Source organism: Apus apus, chromosome 12 (assembly GCF_020740795.1).
Source record: "Apus apus isolate bApuApu2 chromosome 12, bApuApu2.pri.cur, whole genome shotgun sequence".
Classification (NCBI taxonomy): domain Eukaryota; kingdom Metazoa; phylum Chordata; class Aves; order Apodiformes; family Apodidae; genus Apus; species Apus apus.
This window is the reverse complement of record NC_067293.1, coordinates 17,348,057-17,361,850: the sequence shown is the minus strand read 5'-3', so window position 1 is coordinate 17,361,850 and position 13,794 is coordinate 17,348,057. Positions and strand designations below refer to the sequence as shown.

At 39.5% G+C, this 13,794-nt stretch overlaps 1 protein-coding gene across 4 annotated transcripts in view; it reads left to right on the top strand.

Annotated features, from left to right (window-relative positions):
- Positions 1 to 13,794, top strand: part of DACH2 (dachshund family transcription factor 2) — a 284,957-nt gene that overhangs the window by 230,653 nt on the left and 40,510 nt on the right. For all 4 annotated transcript variants that reach the window (XM_051630492.1, XM_051630493.1, XM_051630491.1 and 1 more), the window contains 2 exons: positions 1,393 to 1,528; positions 3,218 to 3,298. In XM_051630492.1, the coding sequence (XP_051486452.1) occupies positions 1,393 to 1,528; positions 3,218 to 3,298 (217 nt within the window). The remainder of the gene's footprint in view (positions 1 to 1,392; positions 1,529 to 3,217; positions 3,299 to 13,794) is intronic.

Below are 13,794 nucleotides of genomic sequence, written 5' to 3'. Positions count from 1 at the left end.
AGTATTGATTTAGGATAACAAAAACTGCATGAAAAGTTCAGCTGCTGCTGAGTTTATTTTCAAAAGCACATGGTAAATTGCCACCAAGTAGCCAGATTGCACATTCCTAATGAAACATCTCAGAGAATAGGTTAGAAAGGCAGAAACATTGCCAAGTTCCTTTGAGACAGCTTCCTCAGATTACACTGTGTAATTGTGATTTTTAATGAGGTGGGGGCAATAGGATCTCCCTTTTGAAAAAAAAGAAGGTAATATTTCAGTTCTGAGTTTCCACAGGGAGCAGCTGATTGCCAGAGATGAGGGCATCAGCAAAGATGCAATTCTGGATTTCTGTAAATTCAGACATCTCGTGATTAGTGTCTGTCCCTTGGAACTACACTGTCAAGGACCTGTACAGAGGATTTAAAACACAGAAGGGATTTTAAGATAAAAGAATATCTAGAGTACCTCAGGTCATGATCTGTCCCTTTTAGAGGATTCTCTTTTCTTATTAGTCCTGTGAACAGAAATAAAGGGTACTGGAATTTTGAATTAATTCAGAAGAAAATACACATTTGGAATCACTGGGTTGGATGTGATCTCAAGTGGCCATGTAATCTCTTGCCTTCCTCGAGACAGGATGAGTTATTGCTTATGCCACACTTGTCTAACATGTTCCTAAAGATTTTTGCTGATGAAAACTGCACAGCATCTTCAGGGAATCTGCAAGTATAGACACACAGAACTGCAGATTTCATTTTGCTATTTTTTTGTCATTTCTCCTCCTTTTTTCCTCCTTACCTTAAAGTACTGTGGGTGTTTAAATTAGAAGTTAATATCAAAGTTTTGTGTGCAAATGTACACATAGGGATTTGCTAGTACATTGTTATTCTTGTTAGCCAGGGGTGGTCTTCATGCAGATGTGAAGTTCTTACCAGTGCCACAAATTTCAAATTCTGTCTGAGCAGAATATATTGTAATTTATTGAGGTACAGATTTGAGTGAGTTTACAAATTTGACTCATGTAGTGACTGTTTAGACCAAATCTGAATTATTTGAATTGTGACTCACCCATGTCAATTTTACTATCTGTAGATCAGGAGCAGTCAGTGAAAAGAACATGAAAAAAACCCTCTTCATGTTCCATTTTGTGAAAAAGCTAGAAAATAAAAAGTTACCAAGGAAAAAAAACAGAGGTGGCACATGCTGTGTCGTGACCAAAGGGATGCCCAGATACATTGCATGCAGAAGACTGCTCTTCTCAGCTGGAGAAGGCTATACTGCTCTTTCGATGTGAATTTGTCTCAGCAAAACCACCTGTTATTGCTCTTTTAACCAACTTGGTTTTTTCCTTGAACCTCAGTGAAGCTCGTGAATCAAATTCCACAGACCTTGTTTTCTTTCTGTTTGAAGGAAAGGATTCAAGACAGCCCTTCTCCAGCTCCATCCCTAGAAGACAGCCAGCGGCCTGGGAGCCACGCTTCCTCCCACCAGAGCAGCAGCGTGTCCAGCTCACCCTCCCAGCTGGACAACACACCAGACAGAATTGGTTAGTGCTCTGCAGTCTCCCCTTTGCAGTTACTGACCTCAAGAACTTTTAAAATTTTTTTGCTGCCAAGCTCAGGAGAGCACCCACTTGCTAAAAACCCCCAGACAGTTCATCACTATTGTTTGTTTAATTGGTTTCCTCTCTACCCAGAGCCCAGCCCTGCAAACTCATTCTGTGCCAGTACCCACCCATGCATGTACCACCCCTTCCCTGGTGCCACCAACATTTCTTGTTGCTGGAGTGCTTCTGAAGGCACCTGGAATTGAAAAACAGCAAGACAGCTTTTTCCTCATATGTATGTCAGAAAATTCACGGGTTGTATGATGGCTTTTCCATCCCAAAAAACTCCTCATGCCCGCACATCCCCTCATCAACATGAGGCTGAGGGCTTTTGGATCTTTTTTGGTCTCTCCACCACAGCTTCCACAGCCTGTGTGTTATCGATCTTGTGTTTAAAATGCTAATTCAGTCTAGAGAAAGCTTAGATCTTATTCTTGGTGCTTCCAAGAGGGATCTAGGGCAAGTCCATTAACATCTCTTCACGTCACTGTATGTCAACACTGTTGTCTTCACAGTGACTGGAGCCTGTGCAGGCATTGCTGAGCTAGATTTAAACTAGAAAAACAGTGCAGTCCACGTAAGCCAATGTAGACTTCACTCCCATCAAATAACTACTCAGCTGCTTGCTGGGATGGTTCAGTTTTGCCTCTGGTCCCTTAGCAGAACCATGGCACTACCTAGCACAGATGGCTCTACACAGACTAGTCAGCAGAACCTGAACTGCTTTGTCTGAACATGCACACGCGAGGCAGAGACTAGAAAGTAGGTTCCCTTCAACTTTTTCATATGTAAAACAGGGCTAGAAATATACAGGACAAGAAATGTAACATCTATAGCCACAGTGAACAAGGGACTTTGGTCCTCACTGTAGCATTTAAAAGCTGCTCTCACTTGTTTTATTAATAGTAGCAGCACACACTGCAAGCTCTGGGCTCCAGAAATGGTGCTGGAAGTTTTTTTTAAAAAATATTATATATATACTTGGTATCTATATCAATATTTTTAAACAACTGTTATTCACTGAAATAAAATTAAATTCTGTAATAGGTTAATTGCAGAGAAGGAAATATTTTAATCAAATAAGAACAAAGAAGGCATCCTGAAATCATAAATGCCTTTCACTGATCTTGCAGGTGTTAAATAATTTATTTCAACACTCTGTTCGTTTTCCACTGTCACCTATCAATTTGGGTTACTGTCTGTCTATCTGTAATTTTTATTAAGCTTTACAGATAATTACTAATGCTTAAATCCTTAAATGTGTTTTTCTCCAAAATTATTTCTGTGAAGTACTTTTCTAATTAGTTAATTTGAGCATTTTATAAGAAATCACATTAATCTCAGTAGCAATTTGGGTTTAATCGTGGTATCTTTCTGTAATCAACTTGAGCAAATTTGCTTTTTCCTGCATATTTTACTTGACTTTCAGGTGCTGATCTGGGACAGTGAAATGGTTGATTATGGACAGTAAAAGTGGTCAATTGCTTTAGAACTTATGTAAAACTTACGTTGTTTATACAAATGTTAAAATACTAAAATATTGACAAAAAGGAAATATTAAATACTTTCCTCGTTTCTGACATTATTTTACTGACATTGTTATATAGCCTTGAACTCTGTTTTTTTCAGCTATGCTGACCAACAGCAGGGAAGGAGAACTCATTGAACAAGAAACTGGGACCAGCCTAAAAAAAATACAAAAGGAGAAAGGTAAAATTACAGACTGTTTTCCATCTCAGGCCTTTACTTAAACTTAGAATGCATTTTATTTCTTTTTCTCATACTCTGCATATGCAATGGCATAATACTAGAACTAAGAAAGCTAAGTACCTAATTGCAATGAATAATGTATCCAGTGAATTTACATGGCATTCTCCTTAAGAAGTGTAAACAATCAGAAATTTGCTTCTCTCTGTTTATGTAGCATGTAGCTAATATTTTGGCAGCCTTTTGACTCAATTACTTAGGAAGTGCCTAGCAAATACTTGTCTCATGGCATTGTTTCTTTGCCTCCAGTGAATGTGTGTGCAGATTCACCTACATAGCAGCATTAGAGTAGGGAAATAAGCCATTTTTTGGGTCTAAAAATACTACATTAGCTCACAAGTGAGAGGCAGCAAGGGAAGAAGTGATATTTGGCCCAGAGCGGTTGTCCTGTAGGCAGGGACTTCCCTCCTCCTCTGCTCAGTTCTCCCTGCAGTGATGGTTGGCTGCTGGGGAAGGTGAATGGGTTGGGGTACACAGGTAAGCCCCGAGGGGTGTTGTAGTGACAGACAGCATGTGGTTGCCCACAGAGAAAGAGGAAACCATTTTGTTTCCTGGCAAATACAACAAAAAAAGAATTCATATTAATAGGCGAGAGTTTTGTTCTGGCCGTGTGTACAGAAAGCACCATACACAGAGTCCCTGCAAAAAAATGAAGAGATATAGTTAAAGAAGTTCAAGAAAGCTGAAGGTAAGTGTATAATGGAAAAATACTGCAAAGATATATGCTGAGGGAGATACTGGAGTTTCAGAGTGAAAAAGATGTGAAGGAAAAGAAAGAGAAGGAAGCGAACAAAAGAGGAGACAAGGTAAGATAAATGTGCTTTTAAGTCTATTGTAAATATGAAAAAATTATCAAAAAAGAAAACACTGATTTATGTTGTGATTGAGGTGATTCTATTGAATATTCTGAGAAAACAAAAAAGACAGGTACTGACAATTTTATGAGTGTCTCAAAAGAGAATTTGTAGGCTCCATGTGCCCTGTGGTTCCAGAGGTAGATAAAATTATTGGAGCACAGTCATGATTTTGAATTATCAGCTCCAAGCCTTAGATATTTGTGACTGATCCCATCATGATTAGGAAGAGCCTGAAACTTTCTCCTTATATTTTGGATTTTCTTACTCAACTCTCTCTCTCTCCTTGAAAGCAGAGGAAGCTGGTTTCTGTTCACTGGTTTCTCTAGGCATTTAAGCAGTTTCCTTGTGAACCCCAAAAGAGCCCTTTTGTGTGCCATTCTGAGATAATTTTCTGTCTGGATCATCATGCTTAAATCTTTCCCTCTTGACTCCTGTTGGCATTTACGGACCAACACCAGAGGCTAAACAGTTACCAGCCATCCCTTCATTCCTAAGATTAGAAAATTACTTTTCTGAAGTAATTACATAGGTGAGTGTTTAAATTGGAACGTGTAGTTGATTTTAATTTTGTTGCACTGTGCATGGTTTCTTGCCACATGCTTAGTCATTTTTCAGCAAATCAATCCAATATCCTATGGGGCTCTAAAATGCAAATGTTGGAGTTGTTGGTGGCAGCAGTCCTGTCACTCAGGATGGATGAAGGAAGGTACAGTTTAAGAATCGAAAACAACAATTCAGAAACACCAAAAAGCGTGAAAATCGTTTAAACCTCACCACCTGTGAACCCAATTCCCAGGCTCCTCCGTTCATTGAACCTTCCTTGTAACGTGTACAAAGTCACAAAGATCTGATGCTGACATTTTGTGTGCCATAATTTGCCTCAAGATTCAAATTGTAGAGGTTTATTAATTTCCTGGTCTACATTTTGGCATAGTATTATTTATTTACAATTGATTACGCACAAAGAAGTATGTCTTTGTACGTGTGTACAAAGCTTAAATTCACGAGCTTAAATGCATTTTTTAGGATGAAGTTGGTGTTCAAGATTCATTTGCTACATCAGAAAAAAAAACGACTTCCAAAACAATTATAATTTTAAAGATAGAGTAAAGTTTCTGTTTTTTTCCTTGCTCTGCACGGGTCAAATTTTTCTCTGGAAACAGGCAAACTGGGAACTATTTTTTGTGTCAAGTAAAGATTAATTTTCAAGTAATCCCGTGGCTCCAGAACTGAAACCTTTTGATGACATTATAATGGGACAAATGCTGGAATTTTCAAGGCACCAACACTGTATATCCAACAATCCCAAGCTGATTTTGCCTGTGGCAGTGTGACAGACCTGTACTAAGTTCCTGCAGGAATCTCTTTTATAGGATGCAAGCACCCAGAAATGGGTGGACAGCCCCAGGAGGAGAGAGTCAGTGCTGTGCTTCTGACCATCCCCAGCCTGTGTGTGCTGGGCTTTTCTGTCACCCCTTACAAGTTCTGTTATCCCTCAAGGATTTGTCTCACACCCATATAGATTCCTGGTTCCTAATACAATTATTATTCTCCCCTGAATAATTATTTTGGGCTCTGGTGCACCTCAAACATGTTGAATGTTTTTCAGAGTCAGATGTGGACAGTCACCAAAGAGTGTGATCTGTGCTGCGTTGCTCAGCAGAATTTGTGTGTAATTTGTATACAGAAGGAGCTTTGTTTTTCAAAATCTGCCATTGTTTTTACTAAGGCAAAATATATTTGCCATGGAAAAGATTTTCAAAGTTATTAAGAAGGAATGCAGTTAAAATAAAAGTATCAACATTTATTAACTATGACAAGTAAGCGGTTTATACAGCCGTGGCAAACATATGTTTTCACATCTGTTTTGAGTAATATCATCATGATTTTAAAAATGATTTATAGCTCTGCAGGCCATAAAATGCCAGCTTTGCTGTAAGTTGGAAGTTTTCAAACAACAAAGAAATTATTGAAGGCATATATTGAACATGGTTTTGCTTTCTACACCTTGATATAACTTTACAAATCTGAGCACTCTATAATCATTAAGATACCAACAAATGAAAATTAAGTAGCTAGAATCATTTAGCAGTAGTACAGCTTATGTGAAATCTTAGCATAAAATTCAATAAAAGTTACTGTAATTATTATAGGCGTATACTCTGAGAGCCCTCAGGATACACAATTTTTGTTTTCCTTGTCCCATTTTAAGTGATCTCAGCAGCAGACAAAAATGTGCTACTTTGTTCTCATCAAAGTAATTTCAAGGTAATTGGGACTGAAGAGAATATAGCTTAATATAATAGTTTTTCTTGAAAAGACAGTGAATCTGAGGTTGTTCCAGTTTTGTTGAGCTGCTTGCATATGTTGGTGGGGCAGAATTTACAGAACTAGTGGCACTCTCAGCACAGAGGGGTTAGAGCCCATACAGACCATACCTTTAAGCTTTATGAAGGAGAAATGCCACTAAATCTTGATTACTCTGCATCCTTTCATCATCCTTTTAGAAAGCATGGTCAGGCTTAACATTAGAGGACAAAAAAGTCAAACTTGTACAGGTCTGCAGTTTTGTTTTTAATACAAAGGACATGATTGTATTTTTGTCAAACATCTCTAACAGTTGTGGTGCACAAGCATTTTTCTTATGCATCCATATCAGGGAGGGAGTGCAAACTGCATGAAGACTAATCTGTATGTTAAAAACACCCCCCAGAACATAATCCCTAATATTTACAGAAACTTAAACACAAATTCTCCCTGATTGTGCTCACTTGATATGTCTGGGTTTAAGCAGTCACGTTTTACCTGCACAGTTGTTCACAGAAACAACTTTTTAAATTCATCTGCTTCAGCATATATCCTGGAAAAAACCTGTTTTATGGGAAATGATTGTGTTTGACACAGCTCTGTATAGGCTTTTTAGAAACCTCCATAGGAATTAGGAGTTCTGGCATCAGGAAGGTTAAATGAGCCAGAAGAGAATTTGACCATGCCTTCCAGTCGGATTGCAGTGCTGGTACAATTATTCTGTTTGACTGGATGACAAGAAATACTTCAAACTCCTTGGGTAGGATGGAGTAATAAAAGGCTCTTGCCCAGCTCTTGCCACAGAAATCAATGGGGATGGTCAGGATATCTTCAGTGGAAGCAGTTTGTTCAAAACTTGGCATTTTCAAGCTCACTCCTCCTGCTGATGCTGGTGGTTACTACTCCAGAGAGGGAATGGTGCACACTGGCTGCACAAGTGCTGCCTCCTGGAACTCTGGTGACACCTGGGCACATGCCAGCACTGTCCCCTGCTCTGATTTTCACCAGAGGTAGCAGGATGTGAGGACCCCAGGACCACCTAGGCTTGGGCAGGTCCTCACAGGGGAGTTTGGTGCACTGGAGCTGCACTCCACCCAGAGTGAACCTGAGTAGCATTTCATGGGAAAATTTCATAAATGGCCAGTGTCTTCAGACTTAGCCATGTCTCAAGCAGTCTTTGTGCAGAAGTAAAGATTGTTTTTGTTGAGAAAGTTATTTGCTTGAGTTCCCCAGAGCTGCTGGGTGGTGATGCTGCCCTCCCTTAGCCCAGCTGTCTGCATCTTCAGAGGACAAGTCTGGGCTCAAGGGCTGTGTCTCTACTTTTCACTAGATGTTAGTCTCCAAACCACTGCATCTGCCAGCTGTCCCTTTTTATTTTATTAAAGAACACCTTTCCCTTTATTCAAGGAAATGGGAATTGTGCATAGTTTCTGTCAGCTGAGTGAAATATTTTCAGATTGCCAGAGTCTATGGTAATGAAAGAATTAACTATTTATTGTATTTCATTAGTGGAAGAGGCTTTATGCTTTTTAAATTAATCATTGCCGAAGGACGGGGTGACTCACGATGGGAAGGGAACAAGCAGGTGCAGAACACCTGAAACAGCAACAGGCCCTAGTGCTGGGGGTGTCCTCCAGAGACAGGACTTCTCAAGAATTAATCTGAAAGCATCCAGACAAAGTGCAAGGAGTAAGAAAAAGAACTATGAGTATGAATCTCTACCAGAGGAGGTGTATACAAAGTGTATGATAGGTGCCAACACTGCAAGTGGTCACCATGCTGGTTCTTTGACCTGTTGGTACTTGCATGTTACAGATATAATGAGAAGAAAGCAATTTTCTTCACAAATGTGTGCGTGAGTCTCCTCTTGAGATACGTGAAAACCTGCCCAGATTCAAAGTTCCTTTTGGTACCTAAATGTGAATATTCAAGACCCGGGTGTCATTTCATAAGCAGTGGGTGCAATAATACACGGGTTCAAAGGTTACAAGGTTTCTTTTTCTGAAAACCTTGACATGCACAGTGCAAATGTTCCCTGGAAAATTCAGAGGTATTTTTATATTTGCTATCCTCTGAGAATACTAGAAGCACAGTGCTCTATTCTTGGTAAAGACTTTTTCCACAAGTTGGTTGTCTTTGTTGTTAAGTTTAACCTGCAAGTGAACTGGCAACTGTTAAAATGGTGGCCTAGGAGCACATGTGATCTTTCAGCAGTCAATCAATAAAAAAAACAAAACCCAAACAACATGAAATGATGGCAAGCTCTTATTAACACTTTGATTCAGAATGTATGTAAGTAGAAAATAATGGCAGAGCTTTAATTTTTAAAGTGTCTAGACTCAGATCACGATGATTTATAAATACAAGAGCAGTTATGTAAAATGACTTATTCCATTCTTAATTTTACATTAAGTTTATAGTACAACTTTAGTTGTAGAAGAATTTTTAAGAATGCATTTTTTCTGAGTAGTAAAATACCTGCTTCATCATTACTTTGGCAGCTGGAACAAGACAGTTTCTTTCATTGATATATAATTTATTTATATGATTTTATTTATAAGATTTCAGTGAATTTGCTGTGTATTGCTGTATAAACACAACAAATTATGAGTCTATATAGATGTGCTGAAATAATGACATTTTCTTTACTGAAAAGGCTTTGGACCATTTTTTTTTACTAAGTTGTTCAAGTAAATCCAAGGAATAAAATGGACAAATAAGAACAAAATAAGATGGAAATAAGGTAACTCCTATGTGAGGTTATCTCTTCAGAGTTTACCATTTCTACTTTTCTTCCAATACTGTGAATTGAGTTGTAGGCAGGTCAATTTCATTGAGCTATATCAGCTTTGAAATGCATAAAAAGGGGAGAAAAATTGCTGATTGGCACCCAGTGACCTAAGAAGCCTTTTGGATTAGGCCCAGGAATCTTTTCCTTAGAGTTAACACTTGTATTAAAACTGACCCTGTGAATTCTCTGATTTGTAATACCTCTGATGCAAAGTCCTTAATCTGCAGACTGCAGTTGGTGACATTCTTAATGTCTATGAGTTATTAAATAAGTTTGCTTTCAGTCCTCGTTATGAGCAGTAAGATCTGAGCAATATGCATCCTGAAAGGTTGCTGAATGGTTTCTGGTGGTACAGAGCACCTGGCCATGTCTGGGAATGTGCTGGCAAGGGTCGAGCCTCCCCCTGCCTGTGTTCTGAGCCAGCCATGAGCACCAAACCTGCTCCTGAGAAACTGGCCATTTGTGTGCCCAAGGGTGTAACCGTGCATACATGTAGGGAAGGAGTATGTTCTTCTCTGAACTCATCCAGTAAGTCTTGGACTGTCACTGCTTGAAATATTTGTTTGCACAGACAGTACATGTTACAGAAAAAACCATGTTGTTTCAAGCAAGGACAACAAAGAGTACCATCAAACACTTCAAGTGCTTAGAAGCCAGCAATTGCTGCTTTCAGTACAGGTGTCTGTTATAAGAAAGATGTTTTGGGCATATTTCATGCCTTTGATTTAAGCAAAAGTGAACAGATAAAAATTTAAATTAATAGCAAAAAATTATTAATTGGTGATTTTGAAAGTTTTGCAATTCATTGAAGCTGCACTTCATAAAATTACAGGCTTCATTTCCAGGGGCTCCTGACAGTGAGGTAGGCTTCAGAGGGTGTCATGTTGCCTGTAGATGGATGTTAGCTCAGTGAAATGTGAGTGACACAGTCACAGCTGTGGCCCTGGCTCCTGAACCTTTGTTTCAGTCAAGAACAGAGAGGACCAAAAGTGATCTTGATTGTGACAGCAATGTGTGCTCCTGCTGTCAAGGAGCAAATCCATCCTTTATAGCATCAGTGGACTTTGCTTTATATAACCTGATTTCCAAAGAAGAGAACTCCAGAGGGCTGCAGGGGCTGGTAGGAGGATGCAACGTGTGTCTGTGCTCTCTTTCCCTTATGGAGGAGGACTTGCTGCCCAGAGGTTTCCGATTACAGGAAGGCTGAGGACAAACTCATACTCTTATGTGCATCTCCAAAGTGTTTGTGTACATGCTGCATTAGAATAAATATTCCAGATAATAAAAAGTAATACATCATAGAATCATAGAATGGTTGAGGTTGGAAGGGACCTTAAAGATCATCAGGTTCCAACCTCCCTGCTATGAGCAGGGACACCTCCCATTAGACCAGGCTGCACAAGCCTCATCCAACCTGGACTTTTAACACCTCCAGGGAGGGGGAATCAACAGCCTTCCTGGGCAACCAATTCCAGCACCTGATGTCTAACCTAAATCTCCTCTCTTTCAGTTTTAAACCATTACCCTTGTCCTATCACTGCCCTCTCTGGTAAAAAGCCCCTCCCCAGCTTTCCTGGAGCCCCTTCAGGCACTGGAAGGTGCTCTGAGGTCTCCCTGGAGCCTTCTCCAGGCTGAACAGCCCCAACACTCTCAGCCTGCCTTCACAGCAGAGGTGCAAATCCTTAGTGGATGTGAGGCAGTGAACTAACCTCAGGTTGGAAGTGGAAAAAGATTATCCTCTTGGAATAGATAGGTAGGCATGAAATGAGAAGGAAGTGTTTTCTTCATTGTGTTTCAAGCCTTGCATTGAATTACATCAATAAGCTTGTATGAGATCTTGTTAGCAGGGCTGGGATGACCCAGGTGCTGAACTCAGAAGACACTGGGGCTGCAGAGGACATAAGGGGGTCCAGACCACAGCCTACTCAGGCTGTGATCTCAGGGAAATCAGAATTCATGTTGGATTCTTGGGGCAGAGGGCACCACCCACAGTACTAATTACTGTGTTAGGTATTTGTTTCTTATAGCTGTATTTATTTCTGGGGAGGGACAGTTCCATTAGTGGCTTTTTCACATCATCAGCTGTACTTTGGGAGTTAAGTATCATGGGAGGCCACAATAGTAATCAATCAGTATAATTTCAGCTATTTTAGAAAAGCACTTTATTTTGAAGAAAAATGGCCCATTTTGATTCCATGCACTGTGAAATCAGTTCAGTATTAATGTTGTGATCCTTACTGATGTAGCAGCAAGTAGATGAATGGTGAGATAGCAAAAATCAGCAAGTAAATGAAATGCTTATTATTATATATGTTACCCAAAACCTTAGTGTCCTCACACAGAAGACACATCCCTAGAAGTATGTCTGGAAGCTTGTTTTACTCTGTTGTTGGCTGTATTCCTGTTTTTTCATATTCATGTTCTTATTCTTTGTATTCTCCATAAATTAATTTAGTGGGGGAATAGATATGCAAAATAATCAAGGAGTTTTCCTGTTTGTAAAATGTCTCTCTGCTTCTCCTCTCAACTTACCTCAATCTTAGGAGCAATTTATTTGCCAAAAGGATAAACAAACCTTAAATCACTGATTGTGAGATTATTGTTACACCATCATTATACAGCCCAGTAAGTTCTGAAATAACAGAATGAGAATAGCAAGGAGGATGTAGTGTATGTAAGAAGGATACCAGTATGTGTCCCAGCAGGCTGGCCAGTGCTGGGGGTGCCCCCAGGAGTGGCTCCCAGAGGCTGGTGCTACCACCTGGGAGGCAAGTGCTTATGGTTGCTGAAGATTTCCAGCTGTGAATATTTTTCTTGTAGCAGGTTCTTAGGATTGATAAAAAGCTGGAAGGAGACACCTGTGCCTTGCTGTATTTGGGATACCCCAGTCATTGGGTTACTCTGTGTACCTCAGTGTCTTTTTACTTTTGAGAAATACACTTCTCAAAACTCCTCAGTTAGTAGCAGGAGATGGGATATCCTCTCCAAAGTGATGCCTCTTTCAGGCTGTGTTTCTGCGTTGCATCTATCACACTATTGCCAGTTAAAGCTGTTCCACTTCATCCCAGTGATTAAATACTCATAAGACCAGGCTCCTTAACTAGGTCCCTTGGCCTGCTGCCTTTGTGCTCTTGAGCTGCAGTGTCTTTTCTCCCCTCCTCAAACTCCTTTATTAAATAATCCCAAACCAATAGTCTTGACAGTGTATTTGCAATGCTTGATCTTGTTCATGAGATGCATAATTTTCCCAAAAAAGTTGTATTGCACATAGGATCAATTCTACCTTTTTAGCCATTAGAAGTGTGAAATGCAAGGCAAATTGAGTACAAAGCTAGAAAGAGAGTGATGATTCCAATCCAGAATTCCTCGGGCACCCTTCTTTGGTCGTGTTTGGCCATTGCTTGTTGCTCTCAAAATGTCAGCTGATTTATTTTCTTATTTTATTTTGTAGTCAACGTGACAGTAGTTTCCGAAGCAGATTTTTCTTCTACTTGACAGAATATGACAGTCTATAACAAGAAGTTTAATAAATAAAATTGTGCTTCCAGGTGTGTTTTGAGATGTTCTAATCTATAAAACATTGTATGGTTTTGTATCTATTTTCTCTGACACCTGGAGTGCTCTGCAGTATTTTGATAGCTAGACTTGGCTTGTGTGAATTTGCTGACACATGCCATGGCTTCTTTGTGTGAGTGTTATAAGGGAGGGGATATATAACTGTAAAATTTTTAATGACAGTTGAGTGGAGTGCCTCTTCTGGTGTGGTAGAAGATGCCTTTTTGATGTAGCATATGTTGCAGAGTGGAGCATCTCTGGTGGATGGCTGAGCTGGAGCAGAAAATGGAGTAGGTGTGTGTACGTGCCTCTGTTCCAAGAAAACATTAATTGCTCAGAAAATCACATATTGGTCATACATCTGTAACCTCTGGAGACATTTTAGATGGTGTCAGTTAGGAGACTGGCCTGTATTTATTATTGTTGTCTTGTTTTCTGTTAGTTTTAAAATCTGGAAAGTGATTGTAATGAAGGTGTCCTCCAGGCAAAAGTGTGGAGAAATTCACATATTGAAGGAGGAGTCGCCAGAGCTGCAGTTTGACTTGTGACATTGTTGTCCTATGACCTGTGTCATCACAGGCAGAAGGGATTTGGCTGGAAAGGAGGACCTGAAATTACTCTATAAAAGGAGTATACTTTCACTGAATTTTGTTTAAACTGGTGTATTTTAAGGAACGCGTGGTATTGTTATAAAATTAAAACAACAATAATAATAACAATAATGCCATCATTGCTTCGGTTCTTTGTTTGAAGCTTTTATTTTTTTTTATAAGCCACCAATGTTCAAAAACTAGTCAATGAATTCCTGAGAGGTAGTTTTATTGTTTCAAGAACATTCATTACTCATCTCTGTACATACATGCTGAAATCTCAGCACAGAGTAAGTTGAGCATTTATAGATTATAGTCTTATCCATAATAAGAATTATC